At 36.2% G+C, this 25,577-nt stretch overlaps 3 protein-coding genes across 11 annotated transcripts in view; 1 reads left to right on the top strand and 2 right to left on the bottom strand.

The window, feature by feature from the left end:
* LOC6646722 (protein FAM102A) overlaps positions 1-21,374 on the bottom strand; it is a 35,701-nt gene extending 14,327 nt beyond the window's left edge. For 4 of the 6 annotated variants that reach the window (XM_023178188.2, XM_023178190.2, XM_023178191.2 and 1 more), the window contains exons 1-2: positions 21,269-21,373; positions 20,476-20,532 (exon numbers count right to left, since the gene is read on the bottom strand). The gene's annotated coding sequence lies outside the window, so the exon portion shown is untranslated. Of the gene's footprint in view, positions 1-20,475; positions 20,533-21,268 lie in introns of all 6 variants that reach the window. The other 2 variants (XM_023178194.2, XM_047010739.1) reach the window with 2 other exon arrangements.
* Positions 21,375-21,604: 230 nt separating this feature from the next.
* LOC6646721 (ATP synthase mitochondrial F1 complex assembly factor 2) lies at positions 21,605-22,878 on the bottom strand. Its single transcript, XM_002069363.3, has 4 exons — positions 22,687-22,878; positions 22,258-22,565; positions 21,999-22,179; positions 21,605-21,932 (listed from the first exon to the last, which is right to left on the bottom strand). Exons 1-4 carry the CDS (start codon positions 22,781-22,783, stop codon positions 21,682-21,684), a joined length of 837 nt encoding a protein of 278 aa, XP_002069399.1. The 5' UTR covers positions 22,784-22,878; the 3' UTR covers positions 21,605-21,681.
* A 131-nt stretch (positions 22,879-23,009) lies between these two features.
* LOC111519119 (guanine nucleotide-binding protein subunit gamma 4-like) lies at positions 23,010-25,281 on the top strand. Of its 4 annotated transcripts, XM_023178180.2 has the most exons (5): positions 23,010-23,484; positions 23,536-23,618; positions 23,675-24,590; positions 24,657-24,935; positions 24,999-25,281. In XM_023178180.2, the coding sequence occupies exons 1-5, from the start codon at positions 23,141-23,143 to the stop codon at positions 25,192-25,194; spliced, it is 1,818 nt and encodes a 605-aa protein (XP_023033948.1). In that variant the 5' UTR covers positions 23,010-23,140; the 3' UTR covers positions 25,195-25,281. The 4 variants fall into 4 exon arrangements, with proteins under 4 accessions (XP_023033948.1, XP_023033947.1, XP_046866643.1 ...); XM_023178179.2 differs by having other exon boundaries at positions 23,675-24,935; XM_047010687.1 differs by having other exon boundaries at positions 23,348-23,386; positions 23,675-24,935.
* Positions 25,282-25,577: the final 296 nt, after the last annotated feature.

The raw sequence follows: 25,577 nt of genomic DNA, 5'->3' as shown, positions 1-25,577 counted from the left end.
ATACGGGGAATATGTGTCCCTATTTCTGTTGCCGCCTCATGGGAACAACAATTTCAACTTATCACCCACTAGAACAATGCAAATAGAAATAAAACCGATAATAATAATTTATTTTTATCGCGGCAATGTTGTTCTTTATGCGCGAATTCCGACAAATCAAACGAATGTTTATTGATGTGCACTCGGACTTATCAGATAGATATGTACATACGTATAAATATACATACATTGAGCTGACAGACAGTTCAGATAAACAGCATTGAGGCGCGCCTGAGGATAGGAGACGGGGACGGGGCGGGGACGTGGCGGAGCCGCGACGGGGACGGCTGAAAACGTCATCATCATTGCGATTTAGGTAAACACATACAGAAATTCATGAAATTGCGTTTTGCGAATTGCTAAACAGTTTATGACGTGGCCCGAATGAGCAGCCAACGTCATCTGTGTGTGGCCAAGATCATTTGCTGGCAATACTTAGCGCTAAAATTAAAATTAATGTTTTTGCAAATTAAGCACAAATGAAATGTGCAAACCAAAACCTACATCATCGAAACAATACAATGAACTGGGAATTACCGATTTTTCACTACGGGAAAACCTAAATTCCAATCTGTGACTTTTCAAAATTTGCACAAGTATTGCCCTAACTCAGCAAAGTCTAAATTTAAAATTCAGGCCATTTTGTTAAATTAAAAAAAAAATCCATTTCCATGCAAGCAGATTCGAACTAAATATTAAATATTTGAATATTACTTTAAATGGCACATTATAAGCGTCGTTATCTGTTATAGACTGAATTCAAAGTTTTTTTTGTTTTCTTTTTTATAATTTATAGAAATTTCAAAACTATTTATTTACTAAACTATCCAAATAACACATACATATATGAGTATTTAAGCGAGAAATTCCTCAAACATATGTGAATAAGACTCTTTCCGGATTGGGAGAGTGGCCTTTTGAAGGATAAATTATAAGGTTTGAATTTAGGAATTGCGATAAATATAACTCGGTAAAGCAGCTGCAGCCAAGACAACCCCCTCGGGTTCACTTTGAAGTAACCAAACTAACTGAACGATTTCCTCCAAAGGGAAGAGTAACAAAATAAATTTGCTAAAGCACAACAAAGTCAGACCACACTAACTAATTCAACAAAGATCCAAATGGAGATGGGAACTCCTCTATATAACTCCTTTTCATTACACTTAATCGCATTGTCCGCATTGCTGAAATTTTACATTTAGGCTACTACTAACATTCAAACTGAGACATTGTACATATACATACGACTACAACGTATGATCTTGTGGTAAAATAATTGTTATTCCCTTGGCTCCTTATAATTTGTCTTTTCAAAATCTACTAAACATATTTTAAACATTTCCTCCACTTGCCAATATTTGCTGTTTACTATGTAGTCCTTTCTCCTTTCTCCTAAAGCATTAAAGTATTTTACATGAGTTTCACCCGCGTTTCGCCTCACATTAATAACGCATTTATGAACATACATATATTGTTGTATTTGCTCTTTTTACTATATTTACTCGCCGTTTGCTAGCTTATTGACCAGGGGACCAGGGTCAACGGAAGCCCTTCTATATATTTTTTCCCATGTATGGACAGTGTACACATACATATATCTATGTATATGTATGTGTATCTCAATAGGGGGTTGGTGGCTTGTTGGCGTTTATTGCGTCAGCTCACATTGCGTATGAGCAATAATAAAAGAAATGGTAGTAAATACTATATATAAAAGAAACTCTTGAGTTTTTTTTCAACTTCTGTGGCTTTTGACACCTTATGCAATTTAATGTTCATTTTTTCTAATTTTCTGTGAAATTTAGATACTTTTGCATATCTATGTATGTATATAAACATACGTAGGTATGTACGTGTAACTCAAACACATATTGGCATATTATTCGTTTGAACTCTATCAAGATTGACTAGTTCCGTCTTCGTGGCTCACTGATAACCTTACAAATTTAAATGTAGCACTCGGAGACTAGCCTTAGATTTACATTAGGGATATTAGGGCAAATGTCCGGGTCAGTAGATTCTTGAAGTCCGTCGAATTTCAGGAAGTAGACATTTAATTAGGTATACTTTTTTATTTGATTCTTTCTGAATTACAAATAATAGTTTACATTAATAGCACAAACGGTATTGGTAAGTCCGGCCCTGTGAGTATATTCGGCGGCTCTGCTTAATCTGTTTTTTACATATTTTTATAGGTATATATGTATGTATATACTTATCAACTGCTTTACTCGGTGGGTAGGGCAGCAGCGCCTTATCATAACATGGTTTCAATCGAAGGGAGAAAGCTAGGGGGGCAAAGGGGAAAAACGTCACCCAATGAAAGTAAACTCATCCGGGCCAAAGCTCGTGATTTTTTCATTTCATATAATCTGTTTAGTTGTGTCAATGTAAACAAACTTTTTATATTGTTATCAGTAAATTATCTCTCTTTCTCTTTCTCGTGTCACTCAGTATCCCGTGCGTGAGTGAAACCGCTGGCATCAGGCAAATCCTGTTCATTGTCCACTAATTAAGTCCATTGCACCAATCTATTTTTTGTTCTTGTTCTTGTGTGCTCACACATTAAAAATCTTTGCTCGTATAGAAATCTATATTTAAAAGATTGGAAAAGTACTTACATACATATGTACCTACTATATAGGCAAATAGAAACAATTTTAATAAAGGGCCTAAAAGGGTGTTCTGAATCGAAGGTGTGCACTGCAATTATCAATGACCTTTGATGTCGTTTTCGAGTTAATTGCGCTGAATACACTAAGGCGGATTAACTGGAACTTACTCTCATCTAAAAATGATTCGAGCAATTTCTATATTAAGAATGCACATTGCGTGACCAGCAAACTGCATTTTTATTATCTTTCTATACTATATAAAGATAATGACATCCCACAACATGGGCCTAACTGAAAATTCGATCAATAAACAGCAAAAACTGTGTCGATGTAGCGAGAGAAAAAACTAAATTATTACACTTTCAATTTAAATCGCTTATTCTGTTTCCGTTTAATTTTGAAAGGTCGCTCAAAATCCCAAACCCAACTCAATTTGCATTAACATCCGCCCGGACGAGACTGATTTCAGTTTAGTTGAGTTCAGCTGAACTGAGCTTCTGGAGGTCTGGTCAACGCTTTGCATAGAAGCAACAAATTAATTTCGAAACCCGAAATGCTCTAGGTCGGCCGTAGACGACTTACATAAATAATTATTACTTTTATTTTTCATACAATTTTGTTTTATTTGTTTTTGCTATTTGTCTCGCTAGTGTCGCCCATGTACGTGACTGGGAATGCAAATGAAATTGCTTTTTCTGAGCGTTTTTTCTTTCAGATTTTCTTTTAAATTACCGTTGAATAACGCCGCGGCACGTCTGCAGTTTAATTTGACGATTTCCTCCTGTGCAGCTTGTGGACTTTTCTACTTCATACATACATATACATATATATATTAAACTAGTTACATAGCGAAGTTCTTAACTTGAGAAAGGACTATAGAGGATAATGTTCTTTTCCTTGGGATTTGAAAAATTCGACTTAAACTTGTAACCATGTAACCTAAAATGTGTAAAAGTGGCAAAGCCAACAAGTTATTGTTCAACTTTTTTAGTTACATACATATATGACTAGAAGTGGGGAAGTCGAATGGAAGTGAGTATTGTGATTAGTTAAGTTACGATCGTGCCGATTGAAGTGACATGAGTCAATGAACGGAGCCACTGGAGTACTCCCTTACCAAGGGCATATTTTAATCTTGACAGGGCATCAGAATGAATGTTTATCTAATATGTACTAATCAGTTTCTATTTATTTATTTGCTAATATAAGTAATAATAGGTACACGATAATAACAGCAAGATATCGGTTACGTGACTCAACCTAGACTAATTAATAATTTATATGATAAGTTGTTAGCAGGCGGCAAATGGAGACCTGTTCCAGGTTTCTTGTTTTTACCACGAAACTAGATATATAATTAATGTGTTTATAGCATAGCTTGCAAATAACTGTTAACCGTTTTTTTCCTTACGCTCTGTTCGCGAGAACAACCGAAAAAAATCATACTTTCTCGCTCTCGCTCTGAGCAAGACCCTTTGGTTGTTTTCGATTCGGTTTTCGGTTGAGCGCTAACAGTTGAGCAATTTGCTTATCGGTCTTTGAGTGAACAGCGCGTAAAGAGTGAAACGATTCACGCTCACACAGTGAGGCTCACCAAAAGACCGATTGACTGAAAAACTCAACGCAAACGGTCTTTTCAACTACAGTGAAACCTCGATATAACGAACTTCGTTATAACGAAAAACCCAATATAACGAATTTTTTGTTAAGTCCCTTGAAAGGACTAAGGTTTTACATTTCAGTACCTATAGCGAATCAATAGATATAACGAATAATTTTGCGATCCCCCTCAGATTCGTTATATCGAGGTTTCACTGTATTTGTCTTCTTTTCGATGCACAGTGGTACGTTGTGTAAAATTGCAACATTAAATTTCACTTTAGTTGTCAAGTGGCGTTTCAAATTTGTAGTATGAATGCCAGCTAATTTCACGTCGCATATTTTACACACTGATTTTTTGCTTACTGCATCAAATTGAAAAAATTGATGCACTTTTTTATTAGTTTCACGTCCCATTTTGTTAAAATCACTGTGCTCAATCGAAACTCACAAAGCAAATTGACGCATAAAACCCACGAAACTTGACATACACACATACATGCGCAAAAGACTTTTTGAATCGTCGTTCAGAAGCAAACGGTCTCGGAATGAGCAGAGCAAAAGAGAACAGAAAAAAGTGCTCTTCGACTGAGCGCGAGCAAAATTTATTTACGAACAATCCAATCGGTTGCTCTCAGACCTTTTGCTCAAAGTCTCAGTGAAGAACACTTATTTCGCGACAGTGTGAAACGGTTAACAGTTATTTGCGAGCTATGGTTTATAGCTTACTTTGCCGAAAATGCGGCACGTAAAACATGTAAAGTACTTGAAATTTGTTTTATTTCATATTTATTTTTAGGCTAGACTTTTGAGGAATTCATATCGGTTATAGCTAACCCTAAATATCCAACTAAATCAATATTTATTTTAAGAACTGTTCTTTTGGCTGTTCCTTATATGATCTTAAAAAAATTCATCTTATCCAGCTCATGATAATGAAAAAAAAATGTTGCAATCTCGCTCGATCCAACTTTTCCTTATGGCCCGCAAAGTGAAAATCAGTTATACGCACAACTTTGTTATTTTAAGCCTTGGTCTGCCTGTCACATACATTTTGACGACTTTAATATACCATTTCACCATTTTAGTGCAAGGTAGAAAAACCTTCACGGTCTGTAGGCCAATTGTTAATTATGGGGCCAATTGCTATTGTTTTTTGACAATTGTTAATTCATTGCCTGTTGTTTGGAAAAGCGCTAATTATTTACTTGCTCTCTATTAAGAAATTCTCCTTAATGAGCTGGTTTCACTTTTTTTTACATATTTCATTCCGCCCACATTTTGCATACGACGAGTGGGCCAAACTGAATTTCCGCATATCATGAATATATCGCATTTGTGTTTAAATAAATAAGCATTTGCCGGAAGACATGAAAGGTGCCTAGAATCCACATATTCCTCCTTTTTATGTACTTACAACATTCTGATGTGAAAGTGAAATATTTGCCTTAGCTAAAAGAATTTATTGTCAAGTAGCAACTATGTATATGGGCGGAATCCACACGTTACTCATAGTTTACCATATGCGAATATGTGAAGGGATTCGCAGCTGACATTTCAGATTATGGAATCTCGTCCACATATGTTAGATTTCTATATAAAGATGCATGTGTATGACTAACTATCGTCGTGTATGTTCTATGAGTCAGTGGAGACCCACAGTATGTGCAATTAATGGGACATTTGTCGTCGTTCTTATCAAAATGTGGTCGCAGTATGACGCGAAGGTTATCATAATCTAAAAACTTCGTTTATGACTCCTGGCACAAGCCACTTGAAAATCAATTACTTTAAGGCCTAATGGTGAAATTAGATAAAAACAAAGTTTTCGCTTTTCCACACAACAGGAAAATTGCAAACGAACCAAACATGACATTGAATGACCTTGCATGCGATAAAAAAAAGCAACTTCTCTCGTACAATGAAATACATTTTAATTTGCACTTACTGCTCACATTAACTTAGAAGGCTTACCTGAAATGGAAAAAGAGGGGAAAATTAAAATCAGTGTATATTTAAATTTCATAAATTATTCTTGGAGGTAAATATTTCTCGCTGCTGAATGTATTTATTTGTGATCAGTAATACAAATTCATTAATTGTACTTGATCACCGATTAAATAAAAGTCCGATCCCGATGAGCCACTGATACTTCTCGAAACCACTTCTTTTGAAACACTTGGTAGAAGTGTTGAAGAAGTGACTTCGATGATAATATGAAATACTTAACATTATTTAGGCATCTCTTTCTGTAAACATAACTTTTATTTCACGCCCTCTAGGCGCTAGGAATTCGGACATTTATTTATTCTGATAACCTGCATAAAAATATTCTTTATTATATTATGTTTGTGTTTGTTTGCACACCAAGAGGAGACTGAAGCCATAATATATGGTAAATCAGACAAATCATAATCGTTTTATCGATTTTGTTGCTGTTATAAATTCTGGACAATGCACTTGACCCCGACTATGAAGAGTGCTCTGGTGCTTACAGATATTTATGGCAAACTCACTTTTTAAATAATTAATGGTTCGCTGAGTTTTGTACTAAAAACAACAAAAGAAACAATACTTAAAGTTTAAAAAATGCACGCACCGTGGAAAACAATTCGCGTGCTGATGCCACATTTCAATTTCGTTTTTAACTTTGTTTTCAGTTTTTCCATTATTTTTAATTACGGCTGATTGCCCAAAACATGTAAAAGCTTTTCGCTTAAATAATTTTCTGTTTTCAGTTTCATTAGCTGAACTTTGAAATATTATACATATCAGTATGTAGTTTAAATAATTTCCAAAGGCTAGAAAAATATGAATTTCAAATCCGATGGAAATATAGTAATCTGTTTATTTTACGCCAATTGCGTGGGTATGCCTTTTGCTACTATAAGTCTAGACAATTAACGGCTACTGGTTAGTGGTTTTGTTTTCTTTAAAAAATCTGCTTGACCGATGTGAATGTTACTCAAAAAGTTAATCTTGATAGACTGTCTTCCTGTCATATACTATTCCTTGACATTGTAGAAGGTTTAAATTTGAAATAACAGCCCGCACATTTTAAGATATTTTTAACGATAATTTGGAGAATATTGCAAAATCATTCAAAAATTGTTATAAATTTGTTAGGTGCATTCTTCAGAATTTATTTGTTAAATTTTATTGGCTGACAAAAGTACACACACACACACACACACACCTGTTAAAATATTGGCCTTATGCGGAGTGCTGTATCATATAGCTTAGTGAAAAAGTCAGATATGTATGTATACATATACATATATATCTGAAAAATATTTCATTCTCGGTACGATGATGATGTCATTTACATTGGCTGCGTTCAATTACTTTCGCACTCGAGTTCTCATGAGAATATATTTTGACTTATTGGATACCCTTGACCTTAAACCTTAAAATTAGTCTGTGTCAGTGAAAACTTGAGTTTTAAAGCCGATGATAAGAAGCATCGTAGATGAGATTCCTTAAAAGTGAAAAATTCCTGATTCAATTCAAATAATGACGATTAGATACAAAAGAAAGACAGAGCTATTTAGTCTCAGCCCACTTGACTTTGGCAATCACACAGTTAGAAACAGGAGCTTTTCGATAGATTAACATCCCGAAAAAGGCTAAAACTGTTTTCTGTGAGGCGCATATGTTCGACAGTTGAGATAATCGAGAAAGTTTTTTTTTTCAAAGGAAACAGTCAGTATTTAAGGAATAAAACTTATTCTGGGAAGTTTATTAAAGGAATTAAAGATGGGAATGGAAAAGGGTATTTGAAACCGCCAAAGTTAGCTTATTTGAAATTTATTATAGTGATTTTTGCATAACAACTGAGGAATCGGTACTCTCCCACAGTCTGTTGCGTTTATTGTTCTCCCATATTGAATCACTTTTTATTTCAGTATTTTACGTATTTGGCAGAGCAGAGAACAGGAAGTGAAATAATAATATTATTATATAAGCCAATATTCTGCTCTTAGAGAAGGTTGTGCGCGAGAAATGAGATATTTGTTCAATTTGAAGATCAATGTGGAAAATTTGATTGAGTTTGAATAGAAGATGATCACAACGAATTTTTTTACATTTAAATGAAATTGTCCACTTGATGTGCTTTAATTCAGTTTCATTTATCATTTAAATAATCGTTTCGAATACTCACACCGAGTGATCTTGAGAAGTGGTAGAGTATACAAATACATATCATTCATCTCTTGATTTTAGTGTCTAACTTTGAGAGCTATTAAAATATGACGAAAAGCACAATTGTGTACACACACAAACACACACACACATATGCAAATGAAAAATAAAAAGAATAATAAAATAAACAATGCGAATACTAACTACTAATACTATGATTAGGTAACAAATAAATGGCGGTGTATTTTTAAATATGGCATGTGTTAATTTCAATAACATTGAGGGAAATGGTAGATAGTTAGCCAGTCAGACAGACAAAGAATCGGAATTATACAACAAACTAAAATAGGGTTCAACAGGAAAAAAAAACCATTTTTGTATTGGTTTCACTTAGTTCGGATACCCTACCATCTAGAGTTCGTCGGAACATGGCAACACGACAAATTCTAATTGCGACACGAGGCGAAACACAAAGCGAGGTTTTTGTGGCAGTTCAAATTAAAATTGAATTGAATAATTGAGGTGACACGCACACACACGCATAGGCACTTGTATATAGACAAACATGTGCATACATATATGCATGTGTATTTGCTTGATCCAAGCTGTGGCTACGAGGTAAATCACAGCTTTAAAATTAAGATAGAGACCGAGACTAGCCTTCGCCGGCCGAGATTTGGAGCCGCCTCTCTTGACACATAAATGACATAACTGGTTATTCCATGTCAATCAAACGATCCCATTTTGCAACACTTTTTAGTTGTTATTATTATTATTGGGTAATTGTGGAAAAGTGTTTTCAATACAAGTGCATTGCCTGTGTGTGTTGTGTGTATATAAAGTGCCTTTACGATCATTCCGTTGAATGCGAATGGAAGGGGTCAGTTATTACGTACAATGGCAAGATGTGTGCATTCATTTTGCTACATTTTGAACATTTGGGGCTATGGAAAGCAACGTTTACAGTCACCAATAAATTGAGTGCACAGGATCCCGGTTTGAGTCGACCCAATTAGTTTTATTTCAATTTGCTTTGCAAAAAAATATGTTTTTTTTTTGGCTTTCAATGTAATTCGTTTTGTAACTTTAACCGAGTATTGCAAAGGCTCTTTACTGAAATTAAGTAAATAATGTTAATGTAATGTCAGTAATGTTCAGTATGAAACAGCAACTTTAAGCAGTGGAAATATATTATATTTATCGACATCCTCTGGTTTTCTATGGGGGACTATTTTCTTTTTATACATGTTACTATTTATCATCTGAAGTATCAGTAGTGACTATCCTACACCATTATATCCACAGGAATATCGGTTAGTTTTCGACATATGGACATACGAAATTTTCTTACTGGTTTGAGTTGCAAAACAGAGTGCAAAACTCAAATTGTTTTTTAATGCTTATCGTTCGTTAAGTCACCGTCATTAGCAAGACAAATTTTGGGTTTAGTCTCTTGTTTTAACTGTCCAGCCTTGTTATTAGGCAATACGCTTATGTATTTTGAAAGTAGTTACAAATATTCATATTTCTCTTTGTTTCTCTTTCAGATTTCGATCAATTTGTATACCATGCACCCATACGATAATAAGGTACAGTCGAGTCCCGATAACTTGTAACCCTCTAAATCGAAAAAGGCGATAATATGAATTTCTGTGTACACTGCCTTACCATTTAGAATTATCGGGACTCGACTGTACATGTATAAGCTATCTATTGCATACTTGGGTTTGGGCAAATTCAGATTCATTTTTCAATTATAAATTCTTTCTTTCTTTATTAGTTTGGGCATACATTAAATTAGTTAAAGAAACAAAAAAGAAGAATCATTGAAGTGTTTATTTAGTAAATTTTAGTCATAAAGTGGGAGAAATGCCTTACAAAAGAACTTAGGGGTGAATGAGATGAATAGTGTTATTATCATACTTATTTACAACTTCGTGTTTTTAGCAATTATTTTAGTATTTTATTTTAATATTTATTCAATTTTAATCGAATTTATTTCATTCGACACGAAAATTAAATTCGCTACTTCTGTATAAAATTTGAAATCTCGCTTATCTTGGCCGCTTAATTGAGCCAAACAGAGAAGGAAGCTGTTTCAACCGCTCAATGTACTTTTGAGTATAAACTTTGGAATGGGATCTGTAAAAACTATCTTAGCTATCGCAATCAAATTTGACACAATAATTGCAGTAAATAACATTAATCGACGAAAACTAGCCAAGTTATGTGAATGAATAAACGTTTTCCATTAGTTGGGCCGTAAGGGCTGAGTTTGCCGTTGGAGTGAGCGAGATACCATATGCTTACTTTATTTTGACTAACAAAAGGGAGTATACAACGGAAAAATCTGGCCTGTAGCCTTTCCCGTATTAAGTACGATGAGTTCCTTGGCACTAATTGATTTGGCACTCTAATTTTTGAATAAAATTAAACTGTTTGATAAAAATAAACTGCCTTGTTAATATTTATACCCTAAAGCGACAATAATAATTATCAGAATTGAGTTCTTAAAAAAGATTCTTTGCAGCTGGAATCAGGCGGGAACATCTGCTTCTTAAAGCGGATGTTTGCTTTAACTTTATAAGTGTATATATGGATGTATATGTATATATACATATGTATATATATAATTGTGCCTCATTGTCGGTAATATATATGTAGTTTTTCGGATGTCCCGTGTCCCTTTGATATGGAGTTCCCCCTTCAATACTCTCATTATTTACACAGTTGCAAATCTGCATTTATTTGGCTTATTGCTCAGGTAATTGTCCAAGTAAAGTTCATTAGCTTGGCAGACTACCTATATACACATACATATCTACATGTATGTATCTACATACATACGTACATTGACTTCCGCTCTATCTCCTAACTTGAGGAGCATTAATCATGTCCAACTCTATGCCACTTGTAGATTTTGTTCGAATAGCTACTTATGTGTGTGTATGGGTTTCTTGTCCGATTGCTCTATCTATCCATTTGTGTGTCCGTGTGTGTGCATGTATCCACATATATGTAATATATTCATTATCGTTCATTATCAAGTCGCTTACGTAGTAGACGTGGTTCAAATGGTTTTTTGTCCGTGGCTTTCCGTTATTGTTCAATGTTTTTCGTGTTATGCTTTATCTTTTTGTTCTGGTTTCCAATTCTTAAGTGCAATTTTATAAGGCTAGAATAACAATACCTATAAAATCGTTTGATAATTTTCATTTGACACTTTCTTAAGGTGATAAGATTGGCGTCGGCTGTCAAAGAAACTTCTGGAGTTTACCTTAAATGGGGATCACCACACTGAAAAGAATTCTACACTTAGAAAGAGTTCATAAAAGAAAGGCACCCTTTAATTTATATGCCCTGCGAATAGTAAGAGAGAGATAGCCTCTACATCTAAATAAATTACCTTTACAGGGTAAATCAAAGTTTACTTCTTTTTTAAAGTTAACGAATACTGACTTTAGTTTCTGCATCTATCTCGTAAAATAATAGGAAAAGCGATAAGTACACATATAAATATATATAAAATTTATATCTTTTTACAAAGTGTTTGCAAATTCTTAGGGACCATTAAGTTTACTTTTTTCATGGCAAAGAGCAGTGCGAGCTCAGCGTAATTAAAATTTACGCCTCATTTAAAATTACAAAAAAAAAACAAAAAATTGTTTTTAATCAAAAGTATTTCATTTAGTAAAAATGAAGACACTGCAATTATCCATTACAATTAAATCAGCAAATATTTGTCATTACAGCCCAAAATAAAAAATTTCATAAAAAAAATTGACAACTGACACAGAAAACTGGCCCAAACAAAAGAAGTTGGGAGAGAAAAAAGGCCAATAACCAAAGCAAAGCAAAGCATACAATAAAGAATTTCAAAATCACAAATGATCATAAGTTTGTGTGTAAGTATTGTGCGATTTCTTGATCAACAATATATAGAGACCAAAAACCCAGATGCGCCGAACGAATTGGCAAATAAAATTCCCTATTAATAGTGCCTTCTCTTCGCTCTTCTCACCTCCCCCGCCCGATATGGGAAGTGAGATCTGTGTGGGTAGTGGATAATGTACAATGTACATTATTAACGTGTTTCTCATTTCGTCTTGATTTTTTTTGGTTATCTCTTTGTTGTTGTTTGTTTGTTTAATTTGTTTTAAGACAAATGAAAGTGTAGCAATAAAGTTACTCATTTTGTTGTTAAAGAAAATAATTAATTGGCATTTTTGCCACTTGGCTGACAATTGTTTCAAGTTTTTCTTTTATCTCTGACTCAGTGTACTTGAACTTTCTACGATTTTCACTTCGTCAAACTTGTTTGTTCTGTATTTCCGACGATTTCGCCAATGAAAACAGATATCATGAGGGAAATAGAAGCTGAAACGTGATTTAAGTTAATTTAGATTCCTCTCAACGCTTAATCTTAGAAAACTCTCACAAATTTAGAAATTAGAACTCGAAAGTGTCTCCCAAATTGCACCGATATTGCCATACACTACGCACGCCCAACTTACTGTTCATCGAACCTTTTTTAAGTCCCACAATATTGACTCGATTTGGCAATATTCCCACCTTGGACATCATGGAATCAAAAGAGATTAAATTTTTAAAAATAAATAATAATCCTCACTGTTTCATTGTCTATTTTTACTTCGTAACATGTGTCGATTATCATTAATTTATTCAGATCTACAAGGTATAAAAATTGAAGTCAATAAATCAACAAATTCCAAAACTATTTATGAAAGTGTAGAAAGTGAAGAGTTCTCCTTATCTCTCTGACTGTCTGTGTCATTTGATGCTGTTAATTAAAAGACTATAGCAGCAAACGAATGTGATGGAATGTGTGCTCAGATTATATCGAATGGCAGACGGAAGTTGAAATGAGTTTAATATGTATACACACACACACACGCATATGTATACTTACAAGTATATGTATATATGTTCACATATTTTATTTATAGCAATCATGTAGGTAAAGAATTTTAAAATTCGATGACAAAACAGGAGAGGAGAGTTCGATTCCCCCTAGTTATTCCCCTTAATGCCTTTCTGCCTTTCTTTAATTGGCTTTTTATTTAAAACTTTGTCATCGCTACAAAGTAAAGACCTAATTAATGACAGGACGAGATAGGACAACTTCTATCCGGTCTTTTAGATAGAAATTGAATTCATTGAAGATTAATTATTCTGATCATATGTATGTATGTATATAACTAGTAATCATATTATTCACAAGTGTTCCTTTGTAAATAGTTATACCGCTCCAAATGGACATAATCTTAATATCACTTCCATGCTAAATGTCTGTCATCATGCATAATTTCATTTAAATATATAAAGACATTATTTAACGCAGATCTGTGTTGGCTCATTAATTTTTAAACCGAAACAAAGACTCCTTTTCATCTCAGTTCATGTGCATATCCAAGTCAGGGCCAAGGTTTTTAACTTGGTTAGTATGCGGAGCACAAGCCCCACGAGGTTCTCAAAACGTTTTTTGTCAAAACCCCATACAGACACCAATAAAAATCATTTAAAAATGTCAACCAAAATTAAAAAAAAAACGTGCAAGGGGGGGCAGGGAATCCCCCAGCTGAATAAATTGACAGTAGAAAACAAAACTCTGAACTCGAGTCAACTGGTGTGTGTGTGCCTGTGTGAGTGTGTGGTAGCCCCAAAATGCAATTTCGATGTACTCATTCAGCCTTCACACTGTGTGTGCGTGTGTGTGTGTGTGTGTGTGTGCATGAGTATCCAGCAGCTTCCATATACAATGCCAACAACTGTTTTCGGTTCGTTTCGGTTGCAACTGCGCTTCAGTTTTTTGCCTCTACTTTTTGTTTTTTTTGTCAATTTCAATTGTCTGTCTGACGTGGGAATGTTGCTAAATAACCAGACAGACTATTTTGTTAAACTAACTAGTTGAGCCGTAGGCAGAAAATTTCTAAATTAAAGCGCTTCCGCATTTCGGTTTGGTTTGGATTAATTTTGTTGCCTTTTTGTCGTAGTTCGCCTGAAAACTGAGGGAAATCTTTAACATCCAACGAGCCATATAACTTTGTTCTGTTTGTTTCGCGGTCTGCAAATTATTCAATTGGCATTCGAGCTAAGAAACGACTCTAACTAATCAAAAAACTTTGCTGGCCATGAGTAGAAAAATAAAGTTTTGCCCAGTGTGACGACTCAAAGCAAAAAAATATATAAGAAAAACTAAAGCAAAAGATTAATTTAGTTTGTAGAATTCGTCTAACAACTTGACCGAGTGTTGAGTGGACATCAACTAAGCATTCTTAATCATGTCATGAAGCTATTGAGCTTGATTCAAGCAGACATTATTAAATGCTCTGAACTAACAGCACAGAAAATCCCAGAAAACCTTTCAATGCCAACATATGTTCGTTTCAATCTGAAACTCAAACTCTTGAAAGCCATAAAGTTCTCTTCATTCAAAATAAATTAAAATAAATTGCCAAATGTTTGGCTAGTATTTTTTTCATTCCGATCTCATTCACTCGCTCCGTTCCCTTCTCTGTCCCCCGCGATAGTCATATACACGCGCCATGACAAACTGTCACCCCTCCCCACTAAAACGAGAACTGATAAACGAAATTAATCGGGCAAGAAGAAAAAAAAGAACAACAACAAGAGCAGCGTCTAGAGAACAAGTTAGACGCAAACTTTTAGTGCAAATATAAACAAACAAAAGAGCCAAACCAAGTCACTTCAACGGAAATGACAAAATTGTCAACAAAATTACAGAAATTAATGCCGAAACGGAAGCCAAAAGAAAACACAGAGGGCAGAACTTGCTTCGGTCGCACCGACCTTTGAGTACCCTTTTCAGCTTTTTGTCTAATGTTTTTCAATTTCCAGCACACAGAGCCGTAGCGAGAGTAAGACAGAAGGAATGCCAAAGGTCGGCCTACATCGGGCCATGCATTATGTACTCAGAACTGCTTCATTCCAAACTGAATATATCCTTTGTGCAAGTGTATAAAAGAGAAGGCAACATAGCGAATTCTTTTGGCACGGGATGTGTATACATTTTTGTTGTTGATTCGTTTGGCGCCTCAAAGTTTTCTGTTTGCCACGCACTTTCGGCATAATTTTTACAACGTGAAAGACAAGTCGGATGACTAGGCCAAGTGGAGGGGGGTGGGGGCTGCCGGATTATGTGCGGTTAGGTGGGTGTTCAGGTGTAGTGATGAAGCGCCATAAAAATTTTGCGCACTTTTATTTGTTTATAATTTGTTATAATGTCAGGGTTATTAGACTATTCCGAAAGAGGGGGGCAGACAAGAGGAAAGCTATAAGGAATCAATTAAATTGGTAAATGGAAAAACAAAATGAATTAGGTGACAAACAACGTCACCCTCTCATGTTTCATCGTCCTCATACATCCAAATTTGTATTAATTCTCGCTTAGAAGGAAGGAAGGAAGTCTCTTCTATAGTTAATACTAATTATTAGTGTAAACTCTACCTGTATTTACATTCGAAAGCCTTTAATATACCACTTCGAATGGGACTCACCGAATCGATATTCGTGGCTCAAATGAATACTCTCACAGAACAAATTTGTCGACGGATTTGATAAGGGACTTTAAATCGATTTTTTGGTGCTTAAAGCTGGAATAACCAATCCAGCTGCAGGATACAATCTTCCATCTCCGTTCTAGGTCTATCGTTTCAATAAAAGCAGATTATGTATTTCGGTCTAGACACAGGCTAATCGTTCGCTTCCCTTTCAGACGTTGCAAATGACGAAAGAAAAAAAAACTTATACAACTTTTTGAATTTGTTTTTACGTCGAAATCTTAAAGAAACATTCAATGGTTGGTCTATTTTTAAATGAGTTTCTGTGTATGCGACTGGAATAAAAAATTAAAAATAAGGCTAAGAGAAAAGTAAGTCGAACGCGATCCGAATGAAATCAATTCATCTGAAGGTCTATCGCTGAACTAAACTATTCGAGAGAAGTAAGTAGAGATTAAAAGTTATTATAATTTCTATGTACATATATACATTTGATCCCTCTAATTAAATACATCTTTATACCCTGTAGCATGTATCCATTTTGACGGATCGTTTCGCTAACTTCATCAGTTTTGTTCAGTATCGAAAACTGTTCAAATTTATTGCCAGACAAAAGTTGCTGCAGATCATGTGGGCGGGGGACGGGCGGGGCAGAGATGAAAGGGAGACAAAGACCTGCTGCTGCTCTCAAGTGGCGAAATATGATGACGATTTTAGCTTTCTGCGGTCGGTCGGTCGGTCTCTCCGCTCTGTCATTTGATATTGCGTGTTGCTGCCAGTTCACTTCAAGTTTTCGTTCCGAGTACGTTCGGAGGCTGGCATGAAAGAGGCGTGGCGTCGACAAGTGCAGCAGAAACCGGCGATGAAGATGGAGAGAGGGCACACAACTCAAGGACGTTGCCTGCTGCCGCTGTCCCCTGCCTTGGGCACCCGTGATGTTATTTTTGTCGTTTGCCTTTTAATTAAGTTCAGTAAAATGACTGTGCGGAGTTGTTTTTGGGAGTGCAATGTGCCTGAGTGATTTCATTATAGATACATATATTACAACTTGAGTAGAGTAGTAGTAGTTGATGAGATTGGGATTGAATTTAGAAGTGAAAAAAATGATATTAGAAAAGAAACTTGCTTCTGATTTAACTCTGACGGGTTGCACTTAAACCTATACATATGTTCATAAGTATATACATACATACATACATGTATGTACATGCATACATACTATACATACAATTAATTTAATCTTTCGAAACTTGAACTTAACAAAAAAAATTAACATTACAAGCAGGAAACATTTGCGTAAACTAAAAACACCGTCAAAATATTTGTTATGCTTCGAGAACCTTAAACATTGAGCAATTGGACAAAAACTGAATAAATAACCTTCAAACAAAGAACCGCTAAACCGAAAAGCAAAACAGAATAGAGATGAAAAAGCAGCACACAAAAGATCAGGAAAAAAACAAGTTTTTGTTTTCCGCCAAAAACAACTTAAGAAGATGAGCGGAAAAGTCCAATGTGGAAAGAGAGTGTGAGAGGTAGAGAGAAAGAGAGAGTTTACCCAGATGTAATTCTTGTCTCCAGATCAAGTGATATTGACCCGAATTTGTAGATATTGACTTATCAACTGATACTTATTGGACGGTTTCTATACCGGAATAGGTCATAGGTAACCTCTCCCTCGTACAGGTCAAAGAAACTAATAAAATATTTAAGTTTGTTATCTTTGTAAACACAAACACACACACACACAAAGAGGAAAAATAATGTTCGATTTACATTTGAATAACTTGAAATATTTGTTAGAGTTTCCTTCTCTTTGGTTAGTTAATTAACCAAGTAAATTTGCATTTTTTTGGGTTTTGGTTTCTTTTATCTTCGATTCGCTTCGACTGGGTTTGTTTTTATTAACCAAGGTCGTTTGGGTTGGTTAAGACAGCAAGAGAGAAAGAAATGAAATCTTATCAGTATGCACATAGTCAAGTTGCCTACGATTAGAAGAGGCCTTTCTTTCTTACCTGCGCACACACACTCACCCACATAAAATTTATATATGTACGTACATACTTATAGTTCTTAATTTCATGTTGCTTCGATTTGGTCGTGTCAGAGACTTATCAGTTTCGGAGGGGGTGGGACTGCCTTGTTTTTTGTGCTATCTCTGCTCTTCACCCGTCACTAACAAGACGACCATTCATAAATTTACTTGTCTACAGGTTCTCTATATATGGCCGGATCCGAGTGATTTGTACGTCCAGCGATCCAATTTTGAACCCCCTCCAACTAATTTCCAGATCCGTCCATGGTTATCTTAATGGATTCGCTTCGTTTTTTTTAATGTTATTGATATTGTCGTTTGTTTATTTCAAGTTCTTAATTTTATTTTTCCCTGTTTATTTCTAATGTGTTTTTTATGGTGAATTTCGTAGAATTTTAAACATTCCAAAACAGAATTAACCAATCTCATTAGCGAATGTAAATCGGCTAATCTGTCAAGATGGTTAATAATGGAAGCAAACAATCAAAACGGATTAATTTTCGATTTCTCAGATGACTATTGTAGCCTTAAATTGTAGTTGTAGTCCCACCCCCTTCCCATTCCACTTCTTGCACTTTTCGCTGCCGGCCAAGCGCCACGCTTCTTTGTTAAATCATCGGCAAGAAACTAAAAATAAACTGAGAAAACGGGAAAAACCAACAACAAATAAACTTAAAAAAGAAATGAAGGCGGTTTCCCAGATATGCGAATCGGTACTAGGAGGGAGGCAATGGGTTGCGGGACGAGGAATTCGAAAGGTCAGCGCCCCGCTTTAGTGCTATATTCTGAAACCAAAAGTTGGCCCACTAACAAAATAATTGATTTTACTGAAACCCTCCTTTTTATCTTCCCTTCCACACCACTCTTTCTTCCCTCCCCCTAAGTAAGCTGCTCAAAGTCCAAACCAATTCCTGGAAACAGATGAATGTATAGTGAGGTTGATTTTATCCAAACGACACGCATTGGAGAGCGTAAAAAACTAGTTGTAACTAATTTGTTTTGGTTTAAACATTACAATGTTGTTGGTAACAACAAAATCAATATTTAAGCAAACCCAGAAACAGGGTGGTTCACTATTTGGTGGTCCTTATGGTGAACCACTTGTTTTGCCTTTCCTTTCCTTTCATTTTGTTTCGTTTCGTTTCCTTTCCGTAACATAACGTGACAGCAAAGAGACTCTCTTCAACAGTCAGAGTCGGAAGTCGGAAACACTTAAGGCAAGGCACACACAAGATGAGGCAAGCTTCATAATGATTATGTGATATAAGTGGAAAACGAAAACGTTACGCCAAAGAAGCTTTTTAAAATAGTTTCAAGTAAAAAATTAAGCACGTTCGGATTATGTACAGAAATAAGATTCAGAGAAGATGGTGAGATTTTGATAACTTGGCTTCCAGTCCAGGATCTACTTGGATGAAATCCTATCTTAATCGGTAGACTCTCAATCCTTGCAGCTTTGCAGCATTTTCCATATGCTCGACCGACCACTGTGAATAATTCTAAAAATAGCTGCAGGGCATCATCCACAAGTTATGCCTGTTTGGGTTATGCCAATTTATTATGGAGCGACTGGCTCGAAGGCATCGGCGTCTGAGCCGCAGCTGAGCATTCAATTTGTTGCAAATTTTGTGGATGGACGCAATTTCAATCAACATTTCTCTTTTTCTGTCAAGTGCCAAAGAATTTCGTGTATCGGTGGATACACGAGCCTCTAACCCAGGGCCAATAAGATTTAAATTCGCCAGTTCTACAACCGAAAAAGAGGGATGCAAGATACAAAAACATAAATCTGTGTGTTCCAGCCGGAAGAATGGAGGTGGAGTCAGTCTGGGCAATTGAATTGCTCAATTATTTTGGTCTACAAACTTTAAAGACTAAAGATAGGATAACGGATTCAATTGGAGAGATAAAGCAAATGTGCTACAAAAACAAAACGTTGTAATTTTGTTCGTATGCTCATGACAATGATTGAAGTGTGGGTAGAAGAAGTAGGAGGAGGAGGGGGGCTCAGGTCAAAGCACTAAGTACAACCCAATTCCCAGGGCTAGTTAAGGTGCATAGATAGAGACAGCGATAGAGATAGAGATTGAGAAAGAGAGCACTGAGAGCTCTTGCCGAACCAGTTAAACAAGATTTGAATGGGGCGCTTAGAAGCAAAACCAAAAGGCAAAACACAGTGAGCAATTCCCCACTTTTGCAATACATATGTATGTATGTATGTGTGTGTGTATGTATATCCATTCAACATATAATAGAAAGTCAAGTTCACCGGAAAAATGCAAACAGAAATAAAATGCAATTTGTTGCCATAGTTCCACAGAATTGCAGCTAAATCCATACATATACACACATGTATCTCTCATTATCTGAAACTGATTGACCATTGGAAATCCCAAGAATAAAAATTAATGAAATATGAAATCGAAAATAACATATTTATGCATTTTGAAGTAAACAAAAGTTAAATCGGAATTATGTATGTGCCATTTTGACCATAGTTTACCTTTATCCTGTTTTTAGTGGGCGAGAGCGTAAGCTGAAGTCGACTTCGGCGTCACAGCTGATAATTGTTCAAAGGCGAAAACAGAAATATTACAGAATTAATAGGCACTCACACATATGTAGATACAATTGTTATTTATTTTTTTTTTTTTTTTTTTTTTTTTTTTTTTGCAAAAACCAACAAAAGCAGCAGTAGCACAGCAAAATCAACAACAACAACCAGAGGGCAGTTCTACTCGACGACGACGAGCGAACCGAGCAGCCTTCGAGCAACTTGCCGAGGAGGCTTTTCAATGGATTTTCCAGCAACAAAAACTGTTGGATCCCCTTCTTTCGTTTCACCAACAAGGTGTGTCGTTTAATTTCTCTTATTTAACTATAAAATTATGTAGATTTCAATTTTTTAATTAATTGCAGTTGTAATGTTGTTGCTTTTGCTTGCGTTTTTAATGTTGGGTTTTCTATTTCGAGCAGAGAGAGCAAGCTACATAAATGGAGTAGCAAGAGAGAGAGAAAGAGAGAGACTGTAGGTGGTGCCCCAGCCCCCCTCTTCGACTGGTTTTTCTTGCGCATCTTTTCGTTTTCTTCGTTAATACACATTGTTGATGTCGTTATTAGATTTTCATCTTTTATTTAAATTTTTTCAGCACTTGAACTAAGATTTTTCACCACACACGCACACACACACACACCCACAATTTCAAACATATATATCTGTTTTCTCAAAACAAATTCACACTTCAAACACGGCACGACAACTTGCATATTATTTTAATATTTTTCCTGACTTTTACCTTCTTTTTATTGCTCGCAATATTTTTTATTGCTAATCTTTTGTAAGCCAAAAACACACGGATGCGAACCGAACGCTTTAACAAATTCACAACTAGTGATGAGAATTCCGTCGATGGCATCGTCTATACTATCGATTGCTGGTAAAGTGCGATAACCACACGAAACCATCCCAAACAGGCTGTTAAAAATAGTGGGAGCCGTTGAAACACTAATTAGAATTTTAAAATATCCAATATTTTGAATACGGCAAATGAAAACTAAACTATACATGTATATATACACATTATATGGGATGGCATTAAAAATGCCACCCATCAATGAAGACTCTATTAATATCGAGCAATCAGATCAAGTCAGATATATTTAGAAACTAAATGGTTTAACAGGAAGATATATTTATATATTTTTTTTCTTATAATATTAGCTTTTCCTTAATGAAATTTTCTGAGCAATTGAAATGAACAAAAAGCACTGCAGCCGCCAGTCGAGCTTGTAGTTCCTGTTGACTTAGATCATGAGCCCACTCAACACGACCCCAAAACTTTAATTGATATTCCTCCTCCAGACGGGCCAGAGCCACAGCCTTTTCCACGGGGATTTGCTGTTCTATAACAGCACAGGCCAGTACAATTGATTTCAACGTATCTACAGCAAAAATAAAACCTGAAAGGCGAGAGAATTTAATTACCGATCCCATGAATAACATTGATGATATTCAGTTATCCTTACCGTGCAATGTCTCCAAATTATATGACTGAAAGTGTTTGGCAATTTTTATTTTGTCCTCGTCGGTAACTAGTGGAGGAGTTATGTTCATAGTCTTTTGAAGATTTGTCTCGAAACGCTGATTGAACCAGGCGATTAACGGATCCCATTCATTGTGTTGCAAATCCTGCAGATCCTGTTCATCCTAAAAATAAGTAAATTTTAATTAATTGACAATATTGAGAAAAAGAGAAAGGACATTAATTTGTCCACCAGCACACACATCATACTGGAATAGCACCGTATCTGTGGCTATGAAGTTCAACAAGTAATTAACCATATCAAGTTTTGATAAATTGTTGGGATTATCCAAAGCGGTGAAACACAACGCAGACAAGTGCATCCTTGAGCGTTCAATGTGCTCTTTTTGGCTGTCGAATTCCGTAGCCACTGCAATGGCTAAAGGTTCACTTTTAACCGTGAACAGGGTTCCTTTCGGTGTCTTCAGCTTTCTATGATCCAAGGTAATCTCATAGCCATTGTCAGTGCACAGGACTGATGTTTTCTTGTAAAAACGCTTCGGTGGAGACGCTGTAACATTCCAATTCAAAAACATAAATAAAGCGAAAGGCATGTGTTTTTTCCCTTTCCCATCTGGCCGGCAAGTAGTTGTTATGAAATGCATGAAATTTCTTTCGCATTTTTTACTCACCGTATTGTCGTACAGAGCCTGAGATTGGCACTTGCCATTTGCCTCTACTTCTTAAACAGAATGATCTGACTGTGCCGAGTACCAAATTTGTATTCATTTTAATTAAAATTTGTTTGAATAAAACAATGGACAATATAGTGCGGTTCGAGATATTATTTACTTGCTTATATACAGATTCCAGGGCTGCAATATCAAAATTGTTAAAACGGCTCCGCAACAGTGCTAGCAAATGGAAAACTCTATTAACTAGGCAACACTGGTAAAGGTCAGTTACAGATTTGAAAACGTTAGCTCTAATAATGAAACTTCGTTTTGAAAAAAGTGTCTTAATATTATGTTGTTGTTTTAATATTTTATTTTATTTTCCTTCAAAATTTGTCTTGTGTACCTGTCGGCCTGTTCAATTGTTAAGTGTTATGGATTAATTAAGTATAGGGGAAAAAATTAAAAAATTATGGCTCTATCTGGTCTCCACCAAGAAGTCGGCTCTCTTACCCAAGAAGAAGAAGAGGCCAACTTGAGAACCATGAGAACAATAAACAGTTTCGAAGATGTCTATAAGACTTACAAACACGAAACACATTGCTTCTTGCCACCAACCATCCCAATAGACAAAAATAAAAGCAACACCTCCATAACGACTTTAAAGAATCACGTTGATGCCTACAGACCATCCACATCCACTTTGATAGGCCAGAAGGTAAGGGACAAAATTCGTGAACTCCGTCACCAGCACCCCGAAGCAAAAGATCGTGGTAGCTTGCCAAAGAATCAACACGACCATAGCCATGCGAATTGGTAGGTACAATTGGTTGATTTGGCTGAAACATTGACTTTATTTCTCCTCAGCTCCGGTTTTCGTATTGCATCGGGTCAAATTATAAATAAAGACAATGGAAGTGGCAAATATTGCGATTTTTACCAAGCTGAATGTTGGTATATGCGGTTTTGTTTGTATAGAATACATTTCAATGATTTCTTTAACCAGATCCAGACTATGGAGTTGACAGCTGCAATTGTGAGTCTCTTCACCAACCAATGAGGTCATATCCTGCGAACTTCATGGGAAACTATGGAGTTGACAACTGCAATTGCGAGCCTCTTCCCCAGCCAATGAGTTCATATCCTGCAGACTACATGGGAAACTATGATCAATGCCCAGGGCAAACTTACTTTAAGTGCTGTAAGAACGAAACTCTCTTGACACCCCCCAACCAAACAAAATCAAATCATCGCCAAAGAATAGATTTTTGTTGCTGTTCATATGGTTCCAATGAGAGCATGAGAAAAGACAAGCCATTAACTGAAGCGACACTTCCCACCACCCAATCTAACATGGATTCCAAAGGTTCTGAAAGCGCATCCTCCGAAGAATGCTGCTGTTGCGATCGCATTCACCAAAATCCATCCAGAAGTGAGAACAGATGCTACCAGGATCGTGGCCTAATCATGCCAGATGGTATAAATAAGTCGGACTGTGGAACACATTCTCTATGCCAGGACAGAGTGCAGTGCTGTGTGGGTGGAAGTCTGCAAACAAAACAAAGTAACTGGAGTGACGACTGCTCCTGCTCGCCTATTCCATCACCAACAACGAGCGGGTGCCTGCCGCCTTATTTTTTGAATGGTTGTCCTGCTACAAACAGTTGCTGTCCATCCACCTCCTCCTCTGGGAGTTGTGGTTGTCCCCCTACGAGCATGGACTGTTGCAGCTGTGCTACCAATTGTTTGGACATAGAGAGTTTCCTGCGGAAATTTAAGCAAGTGTCTCCAACGTGTACCCCCAATTGTCTGACACAGCCATCACCGCCCTGTTTGGGCATAGGATCAGGAACAGCGGCCGGCATGGGCTCATTGAATCTTAATAATATTAGTCCCGACAACAATGCTTGCTACTGCTCTGGGTATGTAAATGATGTGCTTCAAAGTCAGACGGTGTACTCGATGGATTACCAACCAATTGGCTGTAGGGGCAACAACTTTAATCACTTTCCCAATTCATGTGGCGGTGCAGGATGTAGCATCCGCAGCGGCTGCATTCGAATGGGCGGGGCCGGCATGCCCATAACAGAGTCGTGTGGATCCAATCCTTGCTATCAGCACCCAGAATGCGGAGGCTGTCCACCTGCAGTTGCAAATTGTGGACTATGTGGTGATCTCTGTGGAGCTCCATCGAATGGTATCTATGCTGTTGGGGATCTCTGCTGTGGAATGGACTTCCAACAGTGTTATCCTTTAAGTCAACTGAGGTAGATCTCATCATTTATCTCATTCATTTTCTTTGCTTCGAATTGTTTTTACCACTCTTTTAGCCCGGGCTACTGCTGCTCCTTTCCTACAGGGTTCATGCCGTATAATTTTAATAATGGATGTCCTGGACCCTGCAATATGCCTTATTCATGCGATTGTCCCTGTGACACTCTAGATACGTCCTGCGGAAATTCCAGAATGTACGGATCCTGTTCGAAGGCCACCAGTTGTCATCTAAGTCAAAGCTCAAACAGATAATGGTTTCAGTAACGATCCTTCTCCAACTATTCTTTTAATTAGTCCGAACTGCAAATCAAAATATACTAAATAGGATATGCCTAAGCATTTGCCTTTCTTGGTTATTCATTTATTCATGGCTTCAAATCAACATTTTAGGAAACTTGCAGGGTATACAAACTTCGAGTCTGCCTCTTACACAGATTTTTGAACATTTTTATGTATTAAAAATGTATGTCTAAATGTATAGAAGATACTGTGTGTGTTTCCAACTATCTAACTTCAGTTCCGATTTTTGGACTAAGTTCATAGAAGCCATATATTCCACAAAATATTAAAAACATGTTTTTGGAAAAAAATATTTATTACAAAATATTGCATTGACAATTGCGATTAATTGTTTT

This window comes from Drosophila willistoni (assembly GCF_018902025.1).
Source record: "Drosophila willistoni isolate 14030-0811.24 chromosome 2R unlocalized genomic scaffold, UCI_dwil_1.1 Seg167, whole genome shotgun sequence".
Lineage (NCBI taxonomy): Eukaryota > Metazoa > Arthropoda > Insecta > Diptera > Drosophilidae > Drosophila > Drosophila willistoni.
Note: the sequence above shows the minus strand (reverse complement) of the source record. Positions and strands in the feature narration are given on the sequence as shown.